This window comes from Lithobates pipiens, unplaced genomic scaffold (assembly GCF_037356315.1).
Source record: "Lithobates pipiens isolate NorthernLeopardFrog02 unplaced genomic scaffold, aLitPip1_a1.2 Scaffold_16, whole genome shotgun sequence".
In the NCBI taxonomy this organism is placed as follows: Eukaryota; Metazoa; Chordata; class Amphibia; order Anura; family Ranidae; genus Lithobates; species Lithobates pipiens.
Window position 1 is genome coordinate 39,890,960 of NW_027507748.1, and position 26,500 is coordinate 39,917,459.

General features: G+C 40.8%; 1 protein-coding gene across 1 annotated transcript in view; it reads left to right on the top strand.

Moving 5' to 3' along the window:
- The window catches only part of LOC143984093 (cell surface glycoprotein CD200 receptor 2-like), a 43,350-nt gene that overhangs the window by 1,083 nt on the left and 15,767 nt on the right, over window positions 1-26,500 (top strand). The window contains exons 2-3 of the mRNA XM_077484410.1: window positions 22,416-22,470; window positions 24,342-24,641. Coding sequence (XP_077340536.1) covers window positions 22,416-22,470; window positions 24,342-24,641 — 355 coding nt within the window. The remainder of the gene's footprint in view (window positions 1-22,415; window positions 22,471-24,341; window positions 24,642-26,500) is intronic.

The following is a 26,500-nucleotide window of genomic DNA, read 5'->3' on the forward strand; positions in this document are numbered from 1 at the left end:
GTGTCATGACTAACAGGGTTTTTGTGTTTCATATACCACAACACCTACAGGTGGGATTCACTAATGATGATGCTTTAACTATTGTTGGGATGTTGATTAATCATGTTTTTCCAGTTTGGGGTATACCAGCAAACCTCAGTAGTGACTAGACATGTGCATTCGTTTTCGTCCGAATGCATTTTCGTCCGAATTTCAGCTATTTTCATTTTCGTTTTGACAAACGATAACGAAAGCACAGAATCCGAAAAACGAAAGATCCGACATAAATGCTTCATTTTCGTTTTCATTGTTACAACAGTTCGATATAGAATAGGAGATTCGACATGACTCTGACAATAACAATCTGTCTATAGAACCTGTGGTCGAATGTGCCTAACCTTACCTCTATTAGTCCAAGATTATATAGAGAAAATATTCGACAGAGAAAAAATATTTGACAGAGAGAAAAGATTCTGCAAGTTACTGTCCTAAAAAGTATTTGGGGACCCGGGTCCTGCCCCAGGGGACATGTATCAATGCAAAAAAAGTTTTAAAAACGGCCGTTTTTTCGGGAGCAGTGATTTTAATAATGATTAAAGTGAAACAATAAAAGTATAATATTCCTTTAAATTTCATAGGGGGGGTTGTCTATAGTATGCCTGTGAAGGGGCGCATGTTTCTGGTGCTTAGAACTGTCCCTGCACAAAGTGTAATTTCTGCAGGAAAAAAAGTCCTTTAAAATCACTCGCAGCTATTATGAATTGTCGGCTCCCGTAATACAGAGAACACTCATTGAAAGTCATTGATAAAATAAATAAATAAATAAATAAAAAAGTGTGGGGGTCCCCCAAATTCAATTACCAGGCCCTTCAGGTCTGGTATGGATATTAAGGGGAACCCTGCCTCAAATTTAAGAAAAAATTTGACGTGGGGTTCCCCCTAAATATCCATAACCAGACCCTTCAGGTCTGGTATGGATATTAAGGGGAACCCCGCGTCAAATTTAAAAAAAATTGACAAGGGGTCCCCCTAAAAATCCATACCAAACCCTTTATCCAAGCACGCAACCTGGCAGGCCGCAGGAAAAGAGGGGGGGACGAGAGAGCGCCCCCCTCCCTCCTGAACCATACCAGGCCACATGCCCTCAACATTGGGAGGATGCTTTGGGGGTCTGTGACCCCTCAAAGCACCTTGTCCCCATGTTGATGAGGACAAGGGCCTCATCCCCACAACCCTGGCCGGTGGTTGTGGATGTCTGCGGGCGGGGGGCTTATCAGAATCTGGAAGCCCCCTTTAACAAGGGGACCCCCAGATCCCGCCCCCCCCTGTTTGAAATGGTAAGGGGGTACAAAAGTACCCCTACCATTTCACAAAGAAAGTGTAAAAAATAGTTAAATAAGACAAACACACTTTTGAAAAATTCCTTTATTAAAAATAAAAAAAATGTATTGTTTCACTTTAATCATTATTAAAAAATTTTTTTGCATTGATACATGTCCCCTGGGGCAGGACCCGGGTCCCCAAACACTTTTTAGGACAGTAACTTGCAAATTAATCTTTAAAATTAGCACTTTAGATTTTGAACGTTGGAGTCCCATAGACTTTAACAGGGGTTCTAAAGTATGCTATATACTAGCTCCGTCGAATCTTCTTTATACATTCGACAGACACCATAAGCCTTCAAAGACAGATTCGACTGTAATACATGTGGATTTTCGGACGAATGCAATTTTTGAACGAAAAACGAAATAAATAAAAACAAATTTCGGGAGTAACTAAATAAATTAAGTTTTCGGACGAAAACGAAATTCCGAAACAAAATATTTTACTCTGCACATGTCTAGTAGTGACAGAGGATCCCATTTTACAGGTAAAATCATGCAGGCAATGTGTAAATTCTTGGGAATAGAACAGAGATTTCATGTACCATATCATCCACAGTCTGCAGGTATTGTCGAGAGGATGAATCGGATAATTAAATCCAGGATTGCAAAAATGTTGTTGGACAGAGGAAATATTTGGGTTGATGTTGTTCCATTTATTTTAATGGGTGTAAGAAACACAATTTCTGCTGCTGCAAAGTATTCTCCATTTGAATTAATGACAGAAAGAAAAATGGTGTTTGTGTTACCTCGTGAATTTGTTTTGTTGTCACCTCAAAGAGAGACTATAGAGAAGTCAAATTGGTTGCAGATGGGAAAAAATGGTCCCTCTACACATTTCCAGTTGAGAAAGTAAGTTAATTCATGATAAAAAGTGTCATTTTATTAGCTAAAAATATAAGTCTTTTATATTACAATATTTCTTGATTAGGAGATTATTAAGAAATAATTTGTATATATACTGATATGTAGTATTTGTTTTTAAGGTAAAAAGGATTGTATATATTTAAAATGTTTTTATACATAGTATTCATAGGCCTACCCTTAGGAATTTAGAATGAGTAACGCCCATTGTTTTAGAAAGGTGGGAGGGAAATTGCTCATTCTGTGGCACTGTATAGCCCAGATGAACTTTTAAGGAAAAAGGTGGGGGTTGGTGTTTTAGAAGTAAATCTTGTAACATGAGGACACATTCAATTAATGGAGGGCACACATTCCAGAGAGATTTTCACTCCAGTACACACAAGGCACATTTACAACATGAGTTGTTATTACATGCACAAACATATCGGATTTAATCTTCATTGTAAGAATAATCTATTTTTGATATTCTACAATTGATATTGTTTTTGTAACATTTTGTTATTTTGTTATTAAACCAAAATGATCTTTTGTACAAGATAAGCGGTCTATCAAGTTGACCAAGAACGGAAAGGTTTATTTAAAACAAAATTAGATGTTGTTAGCACAAGTCTAAGACGGAAGGAAATGGTGATTAAAGAATTGTCACATGTAAGGTCACACCCAGAGATGGTGAGATGCACGTCACAGGCGGAGCTAAAGTTTCAGGAGTTGGAACATGAAAAAGTAATTGGGAAGGTCCATTGACATTTTGGATGTTCAAGGGGTACAAATACCTTCTCAGTTCAGTGAAAAATGTATGTAGAAATAAAAATGTGGGTATAACAAGTTGTATATGCCGAGATAATGATGCTGCATTATTTTTTTCAGGAATGAATTATAAAAATCTAATCTGGAGGAATCATGGATCCCAAAAAGATGAAAAGATGTCAGCTCAACAAAAGAAAAGTTTTAAAAAGAGAAAATGTATCATCACCACAGGCTGCATCTTTTCCCTAGTGACAATTTTATCTGTGGTAAAATATATCACGAACTGTTCCAGTTATGCAGAGGTTAACGGGACTGAAGAATTACACAACAAAGATCATGTATTATTCAGAAATAAGAGAGATGTAGACATTGATATCAATGCAGATGAACTAAAAAAAAAAAAGAACATTGATATCATTACAAAGGACAAAAATGATAGAGTTATTGATATTAATGCATATGACAAAAATCATAATTTTAGAGATGTTGATATTAATACAGCAGAAGATTTGTATGTGTAGGACAGGGATATGATTGCTATTTGCAACTGTATTTCATTCACAGCAATAATATTGAAATCAAAGTTAACCACTTAACGACCGCCGCATGCCATTGTACGTCATCACAATGGCATGTACAGGCACAAGCACGTACATGTACGTGCTTGCCTTCCAGCGGGTGGGGGGTCCGATCGGACCCCCTCCCGCTGGATGCGGCGGTCCGGTTCGCTTCAGGAATGATCCAGGATGAGGGGATGGCCGTTGGTTTCTGGTCATCCCCTCTCGATCGCTCCTGGCGAATGAGAAGCTTCCTCCCACTGTGTATTGTATACACAGGCAGGGAGGAAGTGATGTCATTCTTCTCGGGGCGGTCTTATTGACCGGACTACGAGGAGAGGACACAGTAAGTCTGCACCAAACACTACACTGACACTAACTAACATACAGGCACACAAACCCCCCGATCACCCCCCCCCGATCGCCCCCGCCCCCCCCTCCCCCCCCAGTCACAGTGTCACTGATTGCAGTGATCATTTATTTACTGATCACTGCATTCAGTGTCAGTTGTAAAAGTAAAAAGTGTCAGGGCAGTTAGTGTTAGGTCCAGGGTAGCCCCCTACCACCCCCCAATAAAGATTTAACCCCCTGATTTCCCTTAGGGTTAACCCTTTCACCCCCTTTTGCCAGTGTCACTAAGCGATCATTTTTCTGATCGCTGCATTAGTGTCGCTAGTGTCGCTAGGTAGCTAGTTATTTTTTTAGGTTCACCGCCAGGTTTTTATAGCGCTAGGTACCCCGATATACTACCCAATAAGGGTTTTAACCTCCTGATTGCCCCTAATTAACCCTTTCACCCCCTTTTGCCAGTGTCACTAAGCGATCATTTTTCTGATCGCTGCATTAGTGTCGCTAGGTAGCTAGTTATTTTTTTAGGTTCACCGCCAGGTTTTTATAGTGCTAGGTACCCCGATATACTACCCAATAACGGTTTTAACCCCCTGATTGCCCCTAGTTAACCCTTTCACCCCCTTTTGCCAGTGTCACTAAGCGATAATTTTTCTGATCGCTGCATTAGTGTCGCTAGGTAGCTAGTTATTTTTTTAGGTTCACCGCCAGGTTTTTATAGCGCTAGGTACCCCGATATACTACCCAATAATGGTTTTAACCCCCTGATTGCCCCTAGTTAACCCTTTCACCCCCTTTTGCCAGTGTCACTAAGCGATCATTTTTCTGATTGCTGCATTAGTGTCGCTAGTGTCGCTAGGTAGCTAGTTATTTTTTTAGGTTCACCGCCAGGTTTTTATAGCGCTAGGTACCCCGATATACTACCCAATAATGATTTTAACCCCCTGATTGCCCCTAGTTAACCCTTTCACCCCCTTTTGCCAGTGTCACTAAGCGATCATTTTTCTGATCGCTGCATTAGTGTCACTAGTGTCGCTAGGTAGCTAGTTTTTTTTTTAGGTTCACCGCCAGGTTTTTATAGCGCTAGGTACCCCCATATACTACCCAATAATGGTTTTAACCCCCTGATTGCCCCTAGTTAACCCTTTCACCAGCGATCACCGTATAAGTGTCACTGGTGACGCTGGTTAGCCAGTTAGTTATTTAGGTTCCCCGCCAGGTTTTTATATAGCGCCAGGGACCCCCATATACTACCTAATAAAAATTTGAACCCCCTGATTGCCCCTAGTTAACCCTTTCACCAGTGATCACCGTATAAGTGTTATGGGTGACTCTGGTTAGTTAGTTTGCTTTTTATAGCATCAGGGCATCCACCATTTATTACCCAATAAAGGTTTAACCCCCTGATCACCCAGCGGGTGATATCAATTAGGTTTTAGGGTCAGGGTCTGAGTCTCCCCAGGCAGCGCTAGGCTAGTGCCAGTACCACTAACACCCATGCGCAAAGCATAAACCTCCTGTAGTGGTATAGAATCTGAACAGATCAATATCTGATCTGATCTGATCTATACTAGCGTCCCCAGCAGTTTAGGGTTCCAAAAAAACGCATTGTTAGTGGGATCAGCCAAGATACCTGCTAGCACCTGCGTTTTGCCCCTCCGCCCAGCCCACCCAAGAGCAGTATCGATCGATCGCTGTCACTTACAAAACACTAAACACATAACTGCAGCGTTCGCAGAGTCAGGCCTGATCCCTGCGATCGCTAACAGTTTTTTTGGTAGTGTTTTATATTTAAATCCGGAAGGCAGTGCTTGGTTTTCGGGGTCCCGTACGTGGCTAGGCTCCCAAAAAGTCCCCCACATGTGGTATCCCTGTACTCGGGAGAAGCCGCAGAATTTATTTTGGGGTGTAATTTGACTTATACCCATAGCATGTGTGAGCAATATATCATTTAGTGCCAACTTTGTGCAAAAAAAAAAAATATTGTAATATTTCTGCAACTTGTGGCAAAATATAAAATATTTCATGGACTCAACATGCCTCTCAGTAAATAGCTTGGGGTGTCTACTTTCCAAAATGGGGTCATTTGGGGGGTTTTGTGTTATTTTGGCATTTTATGGCCTTCGAAACTGTGATAGGTAGTGAGGAATGAAATCAAAAATTTGCACCCTTAGAAATCCTGAAGGCAGTGATTGGATTTCAGGGTGCCGTACGCGGCTAGACTCCCAAAAAGTCCCACATAAGTGGTATCCCCGTACTCAGGAGAAGCAGCAGAATATATTTTGGGGTGCAATTCCACATATAACTATGGCATGTGTGAGCAATATATCATTTAGTGACAACTTTTTTTTTTTGTGTCATTATTCAATCACTTGGGACAAAAAAAAATATTCAGTGGGCTCAACATGCCCCTCAGCAATTTCCTTGAGGTGTCTACTTTCCAAAATGGGGTCATTTGGGGGGGGGGGGGGTTGTACTGCCCTGCCATTTTAGCACCTCAAGAAATGAGATAGGCAGTCATAAATGAAAAGCTGTGTAAATTCCAGAAAATGTACTCTAGTTTGTAGACGCTATAACTTTTGCGCAAACCAATAAATATACGCTTATTGACATTTTTTTTACTAAAGACATGTGGCTGAATAAATTTTGCCCTAAATGTATGACTAAAATTGAGTTTATTTGATTTTTCTTATAACAAAAAGTAGAAAATATATTTTTTTCTCGAAATTTTCGGTCTTTTTCCATTTATATCGCAAAAAATAAAAATCGCAGAGGCAATCAAATACCATCAAAAGAAAGCTCTATTTGTGGGAAGAAAAGGACGCACATTTCGTTTGGGCACAACATTGCATGACCGAGCAATTACCAGTTAAAGCAGTGCAGTGCAAAATTGTAAAAAGACCTCTGGTCCTTAGGCTGAAAATTGGTCCGGGGCTAAAGTGGTTAAAATAGAATCCAAAATAAATTTTGTTAAAATGCAGGGATCTCATAGACTAAATAACAAAACTGGAACTTTTGAATGTAACATATTGTTGAGGAGTTTCTGGTCTATATATTTAAAAGGTAATGATTCAACAATGTGGTCTGGAGATGTTACTAATACTATGTTAAAAAATGGAGAGCAACAGTATTTGGGACTTTAAATGAGGTATACATAGGAGCCGTTCAAAACCCCTCCTCCATCCCGGGTTCAATATATCAAAAAAAAGGATTAACAATCAATTATTTCTTTTTTTATTTTTTATTTCATTTTTATTTATTTTTTATTTTTCCTTTTCTTTCATTATTCTCTAATATACCAATAATCGATTGGACATTATACTCCCTCTGTTTACTCTTGCTGCGTGCGCATCGGTGGTGTGGGGCGCTGTTTGTCTCATGGCTGTGCTGTTCTTTGTTACGTCCCGGGGTTGCGATGCGCACTGGATTTCCCCTCCGCCCGGCTCTGACGTAGGGCTGGCGGGGTCCACTGCGCATCGACGTCATGTCCCCAGCGCCGGATGTTCGGCGTCCTCGTGGCGTACTTATACCAGCTGCTTGGTTGTCCATCTCCGACGATTGGAGGATGGTTGATGCTCGCAGCTGCCAAGCCTGGCTGGCATTGTAGGCGGCTGTTGACGCTTCATTTACCCTCCTTAGTATCGGTTGCATGGCGTTGGGGGTAAGTCTATGGCGGCGCCCTCTGCATGGGTTCTCTTCCCTGAGCAGGTTCCCATACCTAGGTCCTTTCCCTTCTCTTTCCTGCAGTTCTTTGCTACACTCCCCATCAACACCTATACAATGATTTTCTTACCTTCACTCATATTTTCTCTTGCACTTATACATTTGCATTTTTTTTAATTTTATAACCAATCTTTCCTTTTGCAGTCCCCTGTCACATCTAGACCATTTTATTGTCTTATTTTCAGCTGTCCCTTCAGCATTCGTCACTCCACCTTCAACACTCAATCTATGTCTCACCCTACACGTGGACCTGCCTGGGTTGCCATTCGTGCATTTTGGGTGTCGCTTTGGCCTTGCCCCCTCAACACCGGACTGTGGCATTTTTGGCTGGCCTGATCACCGGTGTTCTGCACCATCTTTGCGCAGGTATATATGCAAGTCTATGGATCAAGTGTGCATGTGGGTTTCTCCACATTGTATATTTGTCCACCCCTTTTCTTAGACATTTCCAAACATGGCTGTTCTCTCTATTTATAGGTTACCACCATGGTTTTGCTCCTGATGAGTGATAAAAAAGTCACGAAACGTGTAGAGCTGTCAACTTCCATGCTGTGTACACATCTCATAACAAAGAATGAACGTTCCAATTTGTTTTATCCCTATTTTTGTTATTATTTATTTTCAGGTGACACTTTAGGGTGCCACATATCTATAGATTACTGGTATTTATTCAATGTCAAGTTTCCCATGTATGTACTATCAAGTCCTTGTTGGAATGTACATTTTGATGAAATTCTATATAATTAATTTATGAATATATGTAATAATAGGTGCAATACATGACCATTTGAATTTATTAAAATCTGTTTTTTTATCTATTTGGATTTTCTAGCTTCCGTGTGCCTCATTTAAAGTCCCGCTCTGTTGCTCCCCTTTTTTTTGATATATTGAACCCGGGATGGAGGAGGGGTTTTGAACGGCTCCTATGTATACCTCATTTAAAGTCCCAAATACTGTTGCTCTCCATTTTTTAACTATGTAATTAGGGATGGAGGCACACGGACGCATTAACAATCAATTATTTCTTTTTTTATTTTTTATTTCATTTTTATTTATTTTTTATTTTTCCTTTTCTTTCATTATTCTCTAATATACCAATAATCGATTGGACATTATACTCCCTCTGTTTACTCTTGCTGCGTGCGCATCGGTGGTGTGGGACGCTGTTTGTCTCATGGCTGTGCTGTTCTTTGTTACGTCCCGGGGTTGCGATGCGCACTGGATTTCCCCTCCGCCCGGCTCTGACGTAGGGCTGGCGGGGTCCACTGCGCATCGACGTCATGTCCCCAGCGCCGGATGTTCGGCGTCCTCGTGGCGTACTTATACCAGCTGCTTGGTTGTCCATCTCCGACGATTGGAGGATGGTTGATGCTCGCAGCTGCCAAGCCTGGCTGGCATTGTAGGCGGCTGTTGACGCTTCATTTGCCCTCCTTAGTATCGGTTGCATGGCGTTGGGGGTAAGTCTATGGCGGCGCCCTCTGCATGGGTTCTCTTTCCTGAGCAGGTTCCCATACCTAGGTCCTTTCCCTTCTCTTTCCTAGCAGTTCTTTGCTACACTCCCCATCAACACCTACACAATGATTTTCTTACCTTCACTCATATTTTCTCTTGCACTTATACATTTGCATTTTTTTAATTTTATAACCAATCTTTCCTTTTGCAGTCCCCTGTCACATCTAGACCATTTTATTGTCTTATTTTCAGCTGTCCCTTCAGCATTCGTCACTCCACCTTCAACACTCAATCTATGTCTCACCCTACACGTGGACCTGCCTGGGTTGCCATTCGTGCATTTTGGGTGTCGCTTTGGCCTTGCCCCCTCAACCCCGGACTGTGGCATTTTTGGCTGGCCTGATCACCGGTGTTCTGCACCATCTTTGCGCAGGTATATATGCAAGTCTATGGATCAAGTGTGCATGTGGGTTTCTCCACATTGTATATTTGTCCACCCCTTTTCTTAGACATTTCCAAACATGGCTGTTCTCTCTATTTATAGGTTACCACCATGGTTTTGCTCCTGATGAGTGATAAAAAAGTCACGAAACGCGTAGAGCTGTCAACTTCCATGCTGTGTACACATCTCATAACAAAGAATGAACGTTCCAATTTGTTTTATCCCTATTTTTGTTATTATTTATTTTCAGGTGACACTTTAGGGTGCCACATATCTATAGATTACTGGTATTTATTCAATGTCAAGTTTCCCATGTATGTACTATCAAGTCCTTGTTGGAATGTACATTTTGATGAAATTCTATATAATTAATTTATGAATATATGTAATAATAGGTGCAATACATGACCATTTGAATTTATTAAAATCTGTTTTTTTATCTATTTGGATTTTCTAGCTTCCGTGTGCCTCATTTAAAGTCCCGCTCTGTTGCTCCCCTTTTTTTTGATATATTGAACCCGGGATGGAGGAGGGGTTTTGAACGGCTCCTATGTATACCTCATTTAAAGTCCCAAATACTGTTGCTCTCCATTTTTTAACTATGTAATTAGGGATGGAGGCACACGGACGCATTAACAATCAATTATTTCTTTTTTTATTTTTTATTTCATTTTTATTTATTTTTTATTTTTCCTTTTCTTTCATTATTCTCTAATATACCAATAATCGATTGGACATTATACTGCCTCTGTTTACTCTTGCTGCGTGCGCATCGGTGGTGTGGGACGCTGTTTGTCTCATGGCTGTGCTGTTCTTTGTTACGTCCCGGGGTTGCGATGCGCACTAGATTTCCCCTCCGCCCGGCTCTGACGTAGGGCTGGCGGGGTCCACTGCGCATCGACGTCATGTCCCCAGCGCCGGATGTTCGGCGTCCTCGTGGCGTACTTATACCAGCTGCTTGGTTGTCCATCTCCGACGATTGGAGGATGGTTGATGCTCGCAGCTGCCAAGCCTGGCTGGCATTGTAGGCGGCTGTTGACGCTTCATTTGCCCTCCTTAGTATCGGTTGCATGGCGTTGGGGGTAAGTCTATGGCGGCACCCTCTGCATGGGTTCTCTTCCCTGAGCAGGTTCCCATACCTAGGTCCTTTCCCTTCTCTTTCCTGCAGTTCTTTGCTACACTCCCCATCAACACCTACACAATGATTTTCTTACCTTCACTCATATTTTCTCTTGCACTTATACATTTGCATTTTTTTAATTTTATAACCAATCTTTCCTTTTGCAGTCCCCTGTCACATCTAGACCATTTTATTGTCTTATTTTCAGCTGTCCCTTCAGCATTCGTCACTCCACCTTCAACACTCAATCTATGTCTCACCCTACACGTGGACCTGCCTGGGTTGCCATTCGTGCATTTTGGGTGTCGCTTTGGCCTTGCCCCCTCAACCCCGGACTGTGGCATTTTTGGCTGGCCTGATCACCGGTGTTCTGCACCATCTTTGCGCAGGTATATATGCAAGTCTATGGATCAAGTGTGCATGTGGGTTTCTCCACATTGTATATTTGTCCACCCCTTTTCTTAGACATTTCCAAACATGGCTGTTCTCTCTATTTATAGGTTACCACCATGGTTTTGCTCCTGATGAGTGATAAAAAAGTCACGAAACGCGTAGAGCTGTCAACTTCCATGCTGTGTACACATTTCATAACAAAGAATGAACGTTCCAATTTGTTTTATCCCTATTTTTGTTATTATTTATTTTCAGGTGAAACTTTAGGGTGCCACATATCTATAGATTACTGGTATTTATTCAATGTCAAGTTTCCCATGTATGTACTATCAAGTCCTTGTTGGAATGTACATTTTGATGAAATTCTATATAATTAATTTATGAATATATGTAATAATAGGTGCAATACATGACCATTTGAATTTATTAAAATCTGTTTTTTTATCTATTTGGATTTTCTAGCTTCCGTGTGCCTCATTTAAAGTCCCGCTCTGTTGCTCCCCTTTTTTTTGATATATTGAACCCGGGATGGAGGAGGGGTTTTGAACGGCTCCTATGTATACCTCATTTAAAGTCCCAAATACTGTTGCTCTCCATTTTTTAACTATGTAATTAGGGATGGAGGCACACGGACGCATTAACAATCAATTATTTCTTTTTTTATTTTTTATTTCATTTTTATTTATTTTTTATTTTTCCTTTTCTTTCATTATTCTCTAATATACCAATAATCGATTGGACATTATACTCCCTCTGTTTACTCTTGCTGCGTGCGCATCGGTGGTGTGGGACGCTGTTTGTCTCATGGCTGTGCTGTTCTTTGTTACGTCCCGGGGTTGCGATGCGCACTGGATTTCCCCTCCGCCCGGCTCTGACGTAGGGCTGGCGGGGTCCACTGCGCATCGACGTCATGTCCCCAGCGCCGGATGTTCGGCGTCCTCGTGGCGTACTTATACCAGCTGCTTGGTTGTCCATCTCCGACGATTGGAGGATGGTTGATGCTCGCAGCTGCCAAGCCTGGCTGGCATTGTAGGCGGCTGTTGATGCTTCATTTGCCCTCCTTAGTATCGGTTGCATGGCGTTGGGGGTAAGTCTATGGCGGCGCCCTCTGCATGGGTTCTCTTCCCTGAGCAGGTTCCCATACCTAGGTCCTTTCCCTTCTCTTTCCTGCAGTTCTTTGCTACACTCCCCATCAATACCTACACAATGATTTTCTTACCTTCACTCATATTTTCTCTTGCACTTATACATTTGCATTTTTTTAATTTTATAACCAATCTTTCCTTTTGCAGTCCCCTGTCACATCTAGACCATTTTATTGTCTTATTTTCAGCTGTCCCTTCAGCATTCGTCACTCCACCTTCAACACTCAATCTGTGTCTCACCCTACACGTGGACCTGCCTGGGTTGCCATTCGTGCATTTTGGGTGTCGCTTTGGCCTTGCCCCCTCAACCCCGGACTGTGGCATTTTTGGCTGGCCTGATCACCGGTGTTCTGCACCATCTTTGCGCAGGTATATATGCAAGTCTATGGATCAAGTGTGCATGTGGGTTTCTCCACATTGTATATTTGTCCACCCCTTTTCTTAGACATTTCCAAACATGGCTGTTCTCTCTATTTATAGGTTACCACCATGGTTTTGCTCCTGATGAGTGATAAAAAAGTCACGAAACGCGTAGAGCTGTCAACTTCCATGCTGTGTACACATTTCATAACAAAGAATGAACGTTCCAATTTGTTTTATCCCTATTTTTGTTATTATTTATTTTCAGGTGAAACTTTAGGGTGCCACATATCTATAGATTACTGGTATTTATTCAATGTCAAGTTTCCCATGTATGCACTATCAAGTCCTTGTTGGAATGTACATTTTGATGAAATTCTATATAATTAATTTATGAATATATGTAATAATAGGTGCAATACATGACCATTTGAATTTATTAAAATCTGTTTTTTTATCTATTTGGATTTTCTAGCTTCCGTGTGCCTCATTTAAAGTCCCGCTCTGTTGCTCCCCTTTTTTTTTGATATATTGAACCCGGGATGGAGGAGGGGTTTTGAACGGCTCCTATTTATACCTCATTTAAAGTCCCAAATACTGTTGCTCTCCATTTTTTAACTATGTAATTAGGGATGGAGGCACACGGACGCATTAACAATCAATTATTTCTTTTTTTATTTTTTATTTCATTTTTATTTATTTTTTATTTTTCCTTTTCTTTCATTATTCTCTAATATACCAATAATCGATTGGACATTATACTCCCTCTGTTTACTCTTGCTGCGTGCGCATCGGTGGTGTGGGACGCTGTTTGTCTCATGGCTGTGCTGTTCTTTGTTACGTCCCGGGGTTGCGATGCGCACTGGATTTCCCCTCCGCCCGGCTCTGACGTAGGGCTGGCGGGGTCCACTGCGCATCGACGTCATGTCCCCAGCGCCGGATGTTCGGCGTCCTCGTGGCGTACTTATACCAGCTGCTTGGTTGTCCATCTCCGACGATTGGAGGATGGTTGATGCTCGCAGCTGCCAAGCCTGGCTGGCATTGTAGGCGGCTGTTGACGCTTCATTTGCCCTCCTTAGTATCGGTTGCATGGCGTTGGGGGTAAGTCTATGGCGGTGCCCTCTGCATGGGTTCTCTTCCCTGAGCAGGTTCCCATACCTAGGTCCTTTCCCTTCTCTTTCCTAGCAGTTCTTTGCTACACTCCCCATCAACACCTACACAATGATTTTCTTACCTTCACTCATATTTTCTCTTGCACTTATACATTTGCATTTTTTTAATTTTATAACCAATCTTTCCTTTTGCAGTCCCCTGTCACATCTAGACCATTTTATTGTCTTATTTTCAGCTGTCCCTTCAGCATTCGTCACTCCACCTTCAACACTCAATCTATGTCTCACCCTACACGTGGACCTGCCTGGGTTGCCATTCGTGCATTTTGGGTGTCGCTTTGGCCTTGCCCCCTCAACCCCGGACTGTGGCATTTTTGGCTGGCCTGATCACCAGTGTTCTGCACCATCTTTGCGCAGGTATATATGCAAGTCTATGGATCAAGTGTGCATGTGGGTTTCTCCACATTGTATATTTGTCCACCCCTTTTCTTAGACATTTCCAAACATGGCTGTTCTCTCTATTTATAGGTTACCACCATGGTTTTGCTCCTGATGAGTGATAAAAAAGTCACGAAACGCGTAGAGCTGTCAACTTCCATGCTGTGTACACATCTCATAACAAAGAATGAACGTTCCAATTTGTTTTATCCCTATTTTTGTTATTATTTATTTTCAGGTGACACTTTAGGGTGCCACATATCTATAGATTACTGGTATTTATTCAATGTCAAGTTTCCCATGTATGTACTATCAAGTCCTTGTTGGAATGTACATTTTGATGAAATTCTATATAATTAATTTATGAATATATGTAATAATAGGTGCAATACATGACCATTTGAATTTATTAAAATCTGTTTTTTTATCTATTTGGATTTTCTAGCTTCCGTGTGCCTCATTTAAAGTCCCGCTCTGTTGCTCCCCTTTTTTTTGATTTACTAATACTATGTCAAGATCTGGGAAAATACTTTATCCCTTTGATAAATTTTATTACCTTTTACAAAGTTTCATAAAGATATTAAATCCAAAACTTTTAAACATCATTGGAGATGAAAAAGGAGACTTTGTAAGAACATGGGATTTTAAAGTAACAAGAAAATTTACTCAAATAAGGGTCAAAATTCATATTTTTATAGTTGATTGGATTGTTCCAGAAATTAATATTTTCCCACAATCTTTGAAAATTATTGAAGATAAAGATAATTTGCATTTGATATGTAATACAAAAATATCTTTACCTCACAATTTATTGTTAACTTGGAAAAGGAATGATGAGTTTTTGGGTAGTTTTCTTTATAGTTCTACTATCATAATTCATAAAGGAATTTTTGGTAGTGTGAATTGGATCAATGATACATTTGTTTATCAACAAATGAGAGTATCTTTGAATGATACTGGTATATATGAATGTTGCATATCAATAGGAAATTATCCATGTGCTAAGGCAAGTGTTATTGGTATGTCTCCAAGGAAAACTCTATGTGTTAATAAGAAAAGTATTTCTGCAAGTCCTTTTCAGATTAACCATTTGCAATCCAGAACTCTTTTGAGAGAGGGAAAGTTTGTCATTATTTTTTGGTACTTTAATGTTTCAGAATGGAAAATTTCTACAAGGTTTCCACAATGTCAAGAACATTTGGTTAATATGGAATTGGGTATTGAGAGATGGTTTGGAATTAATAATAGAAATTATAACAGAAATAAGCGTGGTATTGTTGAAGGTATTTTAGGAGGGATTGGCACAATCGGGAGTATAACAAATAGTATGTATATTAATACTTTAAAGTCTGATCTAGAAACCGCTGGTTTAGTGGGAAGTAATGGTATTAAAATACAAAGACATTTAAATCAGATTTTAGAAAATATGGTAATTAAAACTGCTAATATAATGGGTCCATCTATTTCACATCTTCAAAATATTACTCTTGATTTGATGATAAGTGAACAACATTCTCATATAGCCAGAGCATGCTTAGAGATTCAAAATTAATATTCCACTAATTTTAAAATAATTGCGCAAGCATTTCAGAGTGGAATAACTCCTCTTGGCATTTTACAGTAGTTCCCAAAGAATATTTATATGCGATAAATCATACAGATTTATGGGTAAATAAATGGATAGGATGCAAACAGGACATATGTTATAGTTCTTCTATGATTCCAATAGCCGAAAAAGAACATATTTTGGTTCCAATCACTGTTTTGGGATTACCTGTCAGCAATACACAATTATTATACTATAAATTACAGTATATAGATTTTGTATTTAACAATGAAAATTCTGAATTAGAACAATTAGATCTGTCATCATGTTTACAATCCCAGTCTAAAGTTATCTGTTTACCTTATCAAGATAAAAGTATATTTCATTCTTGTTATCATAATCACACATTATGTTCAGCAAGAATAGAAAAAGTTGAAACAATTTCTGAATTAATTACTCGTGTAGATAAAAAGAAGGTTTATTTTCAGATTATGTCAGATACAGAAAGGGTTAAAACTTTTTTCTCTTCTTGTACAAATACAGAAAACCTAAATCAAGGTTTGTATTGTATAGAAGGAGACATTGTTGCAATAAGTATTAATGAGTTGAGAACAAATTTAACAAATATGTTTATGAAAAATATTAGCGCTCTTCCTACACAGTATAATATTTCCAAAATAAATGAATTTCCATGGGAAAAATGGGCAAATATAATTCAAAAGGATCAAGGTTTATTAATAGCTTTGGCCAAGGAATTGCAAAATGCAGAAGTATTGTTTAAACATGAACAAGGTAATTTGCAAGAAATATCACATCAATGGTCAGAATTTTAAGGAAGTAATTGGTGGAAATAAATTTAGTAATAGTGTATCAATTTGGGGAAAGACATCGATAACTTCAGCAGCAGGAAATATTTTATCACATCCTATTGTAATTATTTTTATTATTATTATGTTATTTCTTATATTCCAGTTATGTTTGATGTTTAGAATGAAAAAATGATATTATCGAATTAGAAGTGAAATTAAGAAAGGAGATGAAAGGATTTAAAGGAGAATGGGTTTTGGAGTTACGGATTCAGTTACACATGACAGAACATTAATGCCCCGTACACACGAGCGGACTTTTCAACATCCAAAGTCCGAAGGACCGAGTCCGTCAGACTATCCGATCGTGTGTGGGCTGCAACGGACTTTTGATTCGCCAAAGTCTGACGGACTTTAGAAATGAAGCATGCTTCAAATTTTCCCGACGGAACTCCGCCAGACCCGGTCCCCTTCGAAAAATCCGCTCGTGTGTATGCTACTCCGACGGACTAAAACCGACGCTAGGGCAGCTATTGGCTACTGGCTATGAACTTCCTTATTCGAATCCAGTCGTACGTCATCACGTTCGACTCCGTCGGAGTTTGGTGTGATGGTGTGTGTCCAAGCCCGTTCGGTCGAAAAGTCCGCCAGAACTCCGCCAGAACTCCGTCGGAACTCCGGCGGAACTCCTTTGGAAGTCTGTCGGACATAAGTCCTCTCGTGTGTACGCGGCATTAGAGTTATTGAATCAAAGTCTGCTTGAATGAGACATGAATGTTTTGAATGGATTTATAGCTGAAAAATATGATAGTATTCATATTTCAGAGGGGAATGTTATATTCTTAATATTTAAATTTAAATTTGCTTTATTATACTTTATTTAGAATATGAATTCTCAATAATTGTGTGTATGATAGCTTTGGATTAATATCTCCAGATGGTGACATGCTGAAATTGAAAAAGTAAACATTTAAAACTTGTCAGGATTTTGATGAATATTGTAAATCTTATATATGCTTTTAAAGACATATTCCTGTATGTAACTGATATTTTGTTTAGAGTCTTAAGTTATTCCCTTCCCCCCCACTTCCTGTCAATAGAATGGTCAGCTATGTATGATTGATACCAGATGGTAAATAGCTATGGTAACCACTCTTTAGCCCACACCCTTGTGAAGGAGGGTTTATTCTTTTGGCACGAATTTAGAAGCTTTGGTTTATATAAGCAAAAGCTGGTTGGAAGGACGGTCTCTTGGCTCTGAATACATCATACATCTCAGCACACAGACTTTCAGTTATTCTTCAGCATACAAAGGGTTATTCCGCCATTTTAGAACAATAGAATACATGTTTTAATGCTAAGAATTCTTCTATATTTTATAACGAATGAACTATACTAGAATTTTATCATTGTACTATTTTTGTAAGTATTATTTTCTACTTTAGTGTGTACAATAAAACATAAAACACACATTTTGATTTACGCTGACTCAGAACTAATTAAGGAAATTCGTCTCACAATCTCAAGCTTATCAACCAAATATATATATATAAGACAGATTATATATATATATATATATATATATATATATATATATATATATATATATATATATATATATATATATTTACATATTTTTACAGTCCTAAAGCACATGGCCCTCTGGTGGCATTGTACCCAGTTCCCAGCAGCTCTCTCAACACAGTATCTCACAGTAGATAGTCTCTATGGGCTCAGCACAGGATCACTCTGTCCTATTTTGTGAGACATAGTGGGTGCAAAGGTGGTAAAAGTAATTGGGCGCCAGACATTTCTTGGATGCAAAATAGGTTTTATTTCTTTTAACAGTCATTTTATATTTTGCAAGGGAAAGAGAGTTGGGGCCAGGACACCGCTTAAGTAGTTGCAATGTTAAAAGGCAGACTCAGAGGGTTCAATAGGAGGACAGCCGTACAGGGAAAGGATCCAGCAAGGTGCAGGGCCATCTTTAAGGCAGGGCAAAAGGGGCAGCTGCCCTGGGCCCTGTCATTGTTGTGGGGCCCAAAGCAGCTGCCTCATACTTGCCAACTATCTCAGTTTAAATTCCCTTGTCCCTTGAAGTTTTAGTCCTGTGCTATGTCCCTACATCTCAGTGTGAAGTGCTGGGACTAATGCTTTCCGGCTCTGCCCTATTGTTGTGTACAGATGACTCACCTGCAACATCCAGGGTTTTCAATAAAAAAGCAACAGTGCGATTATTGGGATCACATATAGTAGCAAATGTATAACATTGGCCCTGTACCCTGCCCTTAACAAAGAGAAAATGTCTTTCAGAATCTGCTCTTATTTCCATAAGTACAAAGGGACACTTATTATGAAAAGCTATTCTATTGTAACTCCCCTCGCCATTTTTTTTCACATTGAACTGCAATTGTTCTGTAATGTTTACCCATTCTTTCAAGTTACCTCCTTGCTCAGTTCTGAGGAAGGCAAGTAAATAGGAAGTGTATTTTAAATAGTTTGCTAAAAATGTAGTATATTTTTAATAGTGAATACCTGGGGACATTGTCATGGTATGCTTCTCTTATCTCCATGTGCAAACAATGCATCTTCTGGCCTTCTTGATGCTCCTATAGCGGGGTGCATCATCCTGAAGACGGGGGTATGGAAGGGTACTGTTGCAGGCAGGTGCCTACAGAAGGGTTAATGTTTTTTTCTGTCCTGACCCTCATGTTCTGCGGTTATCTGTGTCAAGTCTGCTGTCTTTCCTGTGAAACTGTTACAATGTTAATGTGTGGTGGATTTGATGGACTGATTGGCTAGATTTTCCGATAAATTTTCCAAAGATCCACATAAAAGGGGACCCTTCAGTGCCCCAGGAGAAAGCTGCTGGAAATACTATGCAATAAATGTGTTGCGCTAATAAAAAGAAAACTTGTGTAAAACAAACAAGCCCAAGTGTCGGTAGTCTCTCAAACAGACCATGGATTCCACATGTGTCAAATGAAGTGAAAAATCTTGTATTCTTGATCAATCAGAAGCCCTCCACTGGGTGAATACACCACCACAATTAGAAATGGACTCTTACCAAAGAGCCTGGACCCTCTATTATGGAAGGTCATGCAGGCTACAGGTTTAATCTCCAGCACTGGTCACATATGGTAGACAGGGGAAACGATCCCAGATTGGCCACAGGATGACTCCAATCCTCTTTCCTCAGGCCGTTTAGTTAAGGGAAATAATCCTGAGGTCCCTCTCTGTTCAGTGATGTCCACGAGTGTCTGGAAATACTGATAAGTTGTAGGCAGTTATGGTGCCAGATGGCTCTCCCAGCTGCGGGGGCCAGTTGGGGCTCCCTGAGGGACTGGGAGCCTGATGACTCTTAACTGGGTGGCACAGTGCTGTATTGGCTTGCACTCTCGCCTAGCAGTAAGAAGGGTCGCTGGTTCAAATCCTAACCATGACACTACCTGCCTGGAGTTTGTATGTTCTCCCTGTGCCTGTGTGGGTTTCCTCCAGTTTCCTCCCACACTCCGAAGGCATGCAGGTAGGTAAATTGGCCCTAGTATACAAATGGGAACCTTGGATTGTGGTCTCCTTCAGGGTAGGGACCGATGTGAGTGTGCAATGGATGAACTGAATGGACCGGTGTCTTTATTCAACCCTACTAACTATGTAACTACAAATCATAGACTGATAGCCTTGTAAGGATCTTTGCCAAACATGGACCATATGGACTCTGTGCTACCTCTTTTGGATTATTTGCTGATTATGGACTATGCTTCTAATGGACTATGCTGTTATGCATTTTTGATTACCCTATGGGCATTAGAGCACTTCTGTATGGGATTATACATAAGAAGTTGCCTACAAGAACTGTTCCTGTATATCTGCCTTACTTCAGTAAAGTTCTGGTTACTGCTTGGTCTGAACTCTTTCTCCTAAGTGATGTATTGCATGGCGTATTCAAAGAACCAGGGCTTGTAAGTAAGGGGACTTAGGTTAAAGTAGACACTACACATAGAGTCCAGTATGGGTCTGCTGTCTAGTTATGGCTATATTGCTGAGACTAGGGACAACTATGTTATTGTGGCAGCCAACCAGCCAGGGGAATGGTGACTTGGCAAGGATGTTGGCTACTCTGGTGGTGAAGGGGTGTTAAGCTTGACCCCTTCACTAGCACCCGGCTCCCACATTTCTGAATGAGGCACCAGGGAGAAAGGGGGATAATGACCCCACACATATGCCATGGTAATGTAGGCACATTACCTACTCTTGGTTAGTCTGTCTACCTAGCTGCCCGGATTGGGAGAAAGGGGTTAATGCTCGTGCCAGCTTTCCTTGTGTGTTTGCTGGTTTTCCTCTGGGGTCCAGCCTCCCTCCTGTGTGATATAAAGGGAAGAGGCCCAGATCGGGGGGGGGGGGGGACTGAGTACAAGAAAGTGGGTAACCTATAACAGGTACATATGGAGGCTCCAGATTATATCCTAAGAAGCTTGTTGGAACAGCAACCCATTAGAATACTCCCAGAAAATGAACTCCTTCGTTCGAGCACTCGGGCAAATATTGCATTTTGTTCAACAGATGGAGCTGATGACATTAGTAAATAATTATTCATTTCCTAGGATCACCAGCTCCATCTAGTGGCCATAATGCTGTATTTTTCTGATTCACTCTATTTTTTATGAATTAGGCCTCATGCACATGAGACGCTGTTAAACGCGTGTTCAGAGGCAGTTGGACACTTTTTTCAACTTCACCTGAACTCATTCAATGTTATCCTATGTGTCCATGTACACACTCTAGTTTTTTGCCGTTTTTATGCAGTTGCGTTTAACCTCGTTTTTCCAGAAGCAAAAAAAATGGGTTCAGACGCAAAAATTTCCACCTTTCAGATGCAAAACGCAGCTAAACGCGGCACCCGCGTTTAGCCGCGTTCGTGTTTATAAGCGTTTTTGAAATGAACCCAATTATTTGGACCTGAAAACTCAGAAATATGATGGAAAACCATAGAAAACAATAAAAAAAAGTTAAAAAAAAATGCTGTAATTACTTTATATAATTCTTAGAGTGTATTTACTTTGTGATACAATCCCATACAATCTCTAGTGTTTCCAGTAGCTTGGACAATGAGGAATGCCTCCACTTCTTTGCCCCAAACCCTCATCCAATTTCTAATCTAATCAGTGACTCCACCTAGTCTGGCCAAACCATAGCATTGTCTTTTTTTCACATAGAAAAACCTGCATAGCAATGTCTAGTCAGCCCCAACCCCCCACCATGTTTCCATGTTGAACACCCATCCTTCATGAAACTGAAACTTTTTTTCACAAGCCACCCCCCTTCCCCCAAGCTAGGCTTGTCCACACCTTGGATTGTGATTAGCAAATTGATCATCTTGGAAGACATATCTCTGAAAATGACTTCCGATGTAACCCAAAACCAATTAATTGAAGTCATTCAGAATCACATGCAATTATGGGACAAATCCCATATGGCAGAAATAGTTAAAAAAAACATGCTTTGAGAGCTTGGGGAGGGTCTACATGATGTTATCTTTATAAAAGCTTATAAACCAAATGCGGCTAAACGCGGCATGCAAACGCGGCTAAACGGGCGTTTCTAAACACACGTTTCAGCTTTTTTTGAGCAGAGTTTTCACCGGCGTCTTGGGTGCATGAAGCCTTAATAGCATTCAATCGTACAAGAAAATAGCCTTGCAACAGTTGATTTTTTTTCCCCCATTTACACACAACACATCTACAAGTGGTTTTGAAGGATAAATAGCCCTGCAGTATTTTTTCTATAGTTACACCCCTTAGTGTAACACAAAAATATTTTCTCAAATTTAATTTGTAGCGTTTTCTTGATGGGTTTGCTAGTGACCACTGTTTGGCCACATTATGTAAGTTCCAAGAACGCCATTAGACATACAGGATGTGTGATTCTGTTAATAGCTGTGAGTATCGGTGACATTGTCATAGCACATTTCTCATTTTTAGTGTCATCATCTCACCTGCAGACAATGTATCTTCTGGCTGTCCTGCTGCTTCTATACCGGGATGTATCCTCCGCAGGTGAGAGCTTTATATTGGGGGTGAGGAGAGGAGGGTGGGGGCAGGGAGATTACTGCTATAAAAAACAGAGTATGTATTTAAAGTGTATATAAAACCAAAACTTTTATTTTTATCTTTGGACAGAGTAAAAAAAAGTGTTTCCCTTTCCTGTCCCAGAGACATAACAGGAAGTAAGAGGAAATATCATATACATGATTCCAGCTGTAATAATTAACACCACGTCCCCTAATTGCATAAAAAAAAAAATGTTAAATAGAAACCTTGGGACTTTTAGGGTGTTGAATTCTTCTGCCAGAGTAATACACCAACGTAATATTATTTTGTTTAAAAAAATGCTTTATTACAAATTCATTAAAAAGTTTTGGGGTAACAATTCCCCTAAATACATGAATTCAGCCAACCATATTCATAAGTGAAAACCCATGACAGTCAGGCACCTCCCCTCCTCCATAGCATATGTCAGACTATGCAATGAGCAAGTGTGTGTTATATCACACTTATGCCCCGTAAACACGAGCGGACTTTTCAACATCAAAGGTCCGACGGAACGATTCCGACGGACTATTCGATCGTGTGTGGGCTGCAGCGGACTTTTGATTTGCAAAAATCCGACAGATTTTAGAAATGGAACATGTTTCAAATTTTTCCGCCGGAACTCCGCCGGATCCAGTTCCTATCGAAAAATCCACTCGTCTGTATGCTAGTCCGACGGACAAACAGCGACGCTAGGGCAGCTATTGGCTACTGGCTTCAAACTTCCTTATTCTAGTCCGGTCGCACGTCATCACGTTCAAATCCGTCGGACTTTAGTGTGATTGTGTGTGGCCAAGTTCATTAATTCGCAAAGTCCGTCAGAACTCAGTCGAAAGTCCGTCGGAAAGACCGTCGGACCTAGTCCGTTGAAAAGTCTGCTCGTGTGTACGCGGCATTAGGGGGAGGTGATTTTGTAGTATAATGCCGCATACACACGATTGGAAATTCGGCCAGCAAAAGACCGATTAGAGCTTTTGGTCGGAAAATGCGACCATGTGTATGCTCCATTGGACGTTTGCTGGCCAAATTTCCACCAGCAAAAGATTGGGAGCAGGTTCTCAAAAGTTCCAATCGGAAATTCCGATCGTCTGTAGCAATTCTGACACGCAAAATTCCTACGCATGCTTGATAACAATTTGACGCATGCTCTGAAGCATTGAACTTAATTTTCGCGGCTCGTCGTAGTGTTGTACGTCACCGCGTTCTTGGCGGTCGAAAGTTCAGCAAACTTTTGTGTGACCGTGTGTATGTAAGCCAAGCTTGCGTGGAATTCCGTCGGAAAAACCATCCAAGATTTTTCTGACGGAAAATCCGCTCGTGTGTACGGGGCATAAGATAAGAACTGAGAGGGCTTATTTGACTGCTTGAGTGTACAATACACAGGGTGCCTCCATGTTTCTGGCAGGATCAATTGTTTGTTTTTTTTGGGGGGGGGGGGTTATGGAGCGGGAACGCAAGGAAAGTCAGAAGTGATCATATATGATTTTGTTACGAGTCAGTAACTGAAAATATAGCAAAGGGTGAGAATGACAGCCAGATAATTAGCATTTCCAGACTGAGAATGACAATCCACATTTTAATGTCAGATAAGGTTCCAGCACTGTCTGCTAAAAAGACTCTGTATATGTACTGTATATAAATATTAGACCAAAATCAACCTGCCTAATTGTAAAGAGTCCTGGTGATAATACATAATGCATGACTTATTATTATTTATTTATTTTTTTTGTGGTTGAACTAGATGGACTTGTGTCATTTTTCAACCTGACTAACTATGTAACTTCCAAGGTCAATAAACAGCGTGCTAACAAAAAAACGTTTGATTCTTCTGATTCCAGGTGTTGTGGTGGGGAGAAAAGACAATTCTACAGTTCTACAATGTGGAGAGGATCTTGGAGAAAATATAACGGGAGTTATATGGGAGATCCATCACATTAATAATTCTTCGTGTTTATTCTCATATGGTAACTTTGCCAAAAGAGGACCCCAGATAAACAGCAGCTGCACTACAAGAATGACATTTACCAATCTAACACTGACCATCCAGAACACCCAGATATCTGATGGAGGAAATTATACCTGTGAGATGTCATCTCCTGAAGGGACCTTCATCACTACAACTATTTTACAAGTATTCGGTGAGTAATATCTGATTTCACCACAGTGAGAAGGTCAGTTCAGATTTAGCACTACAATTTCTACCATATTGTATATATACATATCACAAATAGGCTTTCCACCTGTCCAGGATTCACCCGGACAGTTTGGTCAGACTGCCTGAAACCCGGACACATTATATAGACTGACTATGGCTTCCCAGCAGGGTTGGCTGCAGTTGTCTAAGCTGAGAGTGTCTGTTGCACTCTTTCACACTGCCCACAGCCAGCACTAACATCCCCCCCCCCAAACACACACAGACAGGAGAGGAGAGAGGGCTCAATCTGCACCCCCCCCCACCCCTCTGTGTCCGCACACACTTCAAACCCTGGCGCTGTGCTTCAGAAAAGGAAAGTTGGGGGCCACAAATTTGAATCCAGCAGCCTCAGATACCATCCATCCCTGTCTGTGACTGAAGTCTCCTCCTTCTCTCTCCTGTCTCTAAGTACACTAAGGCAAATCAGGGTTCTCAGAGCACCCCTTTCATCAGAGTTCCCCTTTACACCAAAGGTAACAGTGTTCCCCCTTACATCAGAACGTTCTCCATGTCAGGAGTTCTCAGTGTTCCCCCTTAAATCAGGGTTCCCAGAGCATCCCTTATGTTACACCAGAGGCCACAGTGTTTCCCCTTACATCAGAGTCTTCTCCCATTAGAGTTCTTAGTGTTCGCCCTTAAATCAGGGTCCCCAGAGCATCTCTTATGTTAGAGGCCAGAGTTCTCCCTTAGGCTTGATTCACACCGATGCATTTTTTGTGTTTTTTGCATTTTGGCGATTTGCTCTACAGAACGTGTTCCATAGGAAACCATAGTAGACTTCCCCCTGCAGGGTTCTGTCCTGTCTTGGGGCGGGGTTGTCTAGGTAAGAGTCTGTTCTCTCTTTACTTTGCAAACTGTCTCCTTAATATTTATCTTAATGGTTTGTGATTTTATTACTTATGTAGATATTTTTTATAGATTTATGAATAATTGATGTATTTTTAGATGTAGGTAGTTCCTGAGGAAGCTGAAAAGTGAAACTAGTTGAAATACCTCACCTGCTCCACGAACTCTGGATATGTTGAATTTTGTAATGGTTTTATTCAATAAACTGTACTACATTTTTATGCAAAATGTGTTTGTTTTTTATCATGTGATATATTATTTAATTTACATGCACCGTAATAGTCCCCCCAGCTCACATCCTTTTGACACCTCTGTTTGGAGACCAGAGGTCTCATTCATTTAGATTCATACATCCACCTTGGAGCTGCGTGCAGGCAGCCTACAAAAATGGATGCAGACACAGTGTCCGCACAGACAAAATTGCATGTGGGCAGGAGCAGATGCACAGATCTGAAAGCAGCTGCTGCGTCTGCATCCACTTCTATGGGCTGCCTGCACACAGCTCCAAGATGGATGGACACACAGCAGACAACAGCTCTGCATGGAGGACAGAAATCAGTGCCTGAATTTCCCCTTTCATCAGAATGTGCAGAGTTCCCCTTTACACTGTAAGGGGGAACTATGATGAAAGAGGGCCCTGAGCCCTCCAATCCGCCAAAAACAAACTGGTGGGGCGGACAGACACCCTCTGTCTGGGCAGATCAGGGAAGATGCCAGTCGGGTGTAAACGGACAGGCGGTCTGTTTATATACAACTACCCATAGAGCAGAGTGGGCTGTGTCTGTGTCTGCTCTGCATAAGGGGACACGGTCCTGTTATCCTCCAGCTCTGCTCAACAGGGGATCAGCAGACAGATCCCCTGCTAAGCAAAGCAGAGTCTGTCCCTTGTGAAAGGGGCCATTTTGTTGATGTCTTGTTTTGTCCCCATCATCTGCCTTTCAGCAGGGAGAAAGGAAG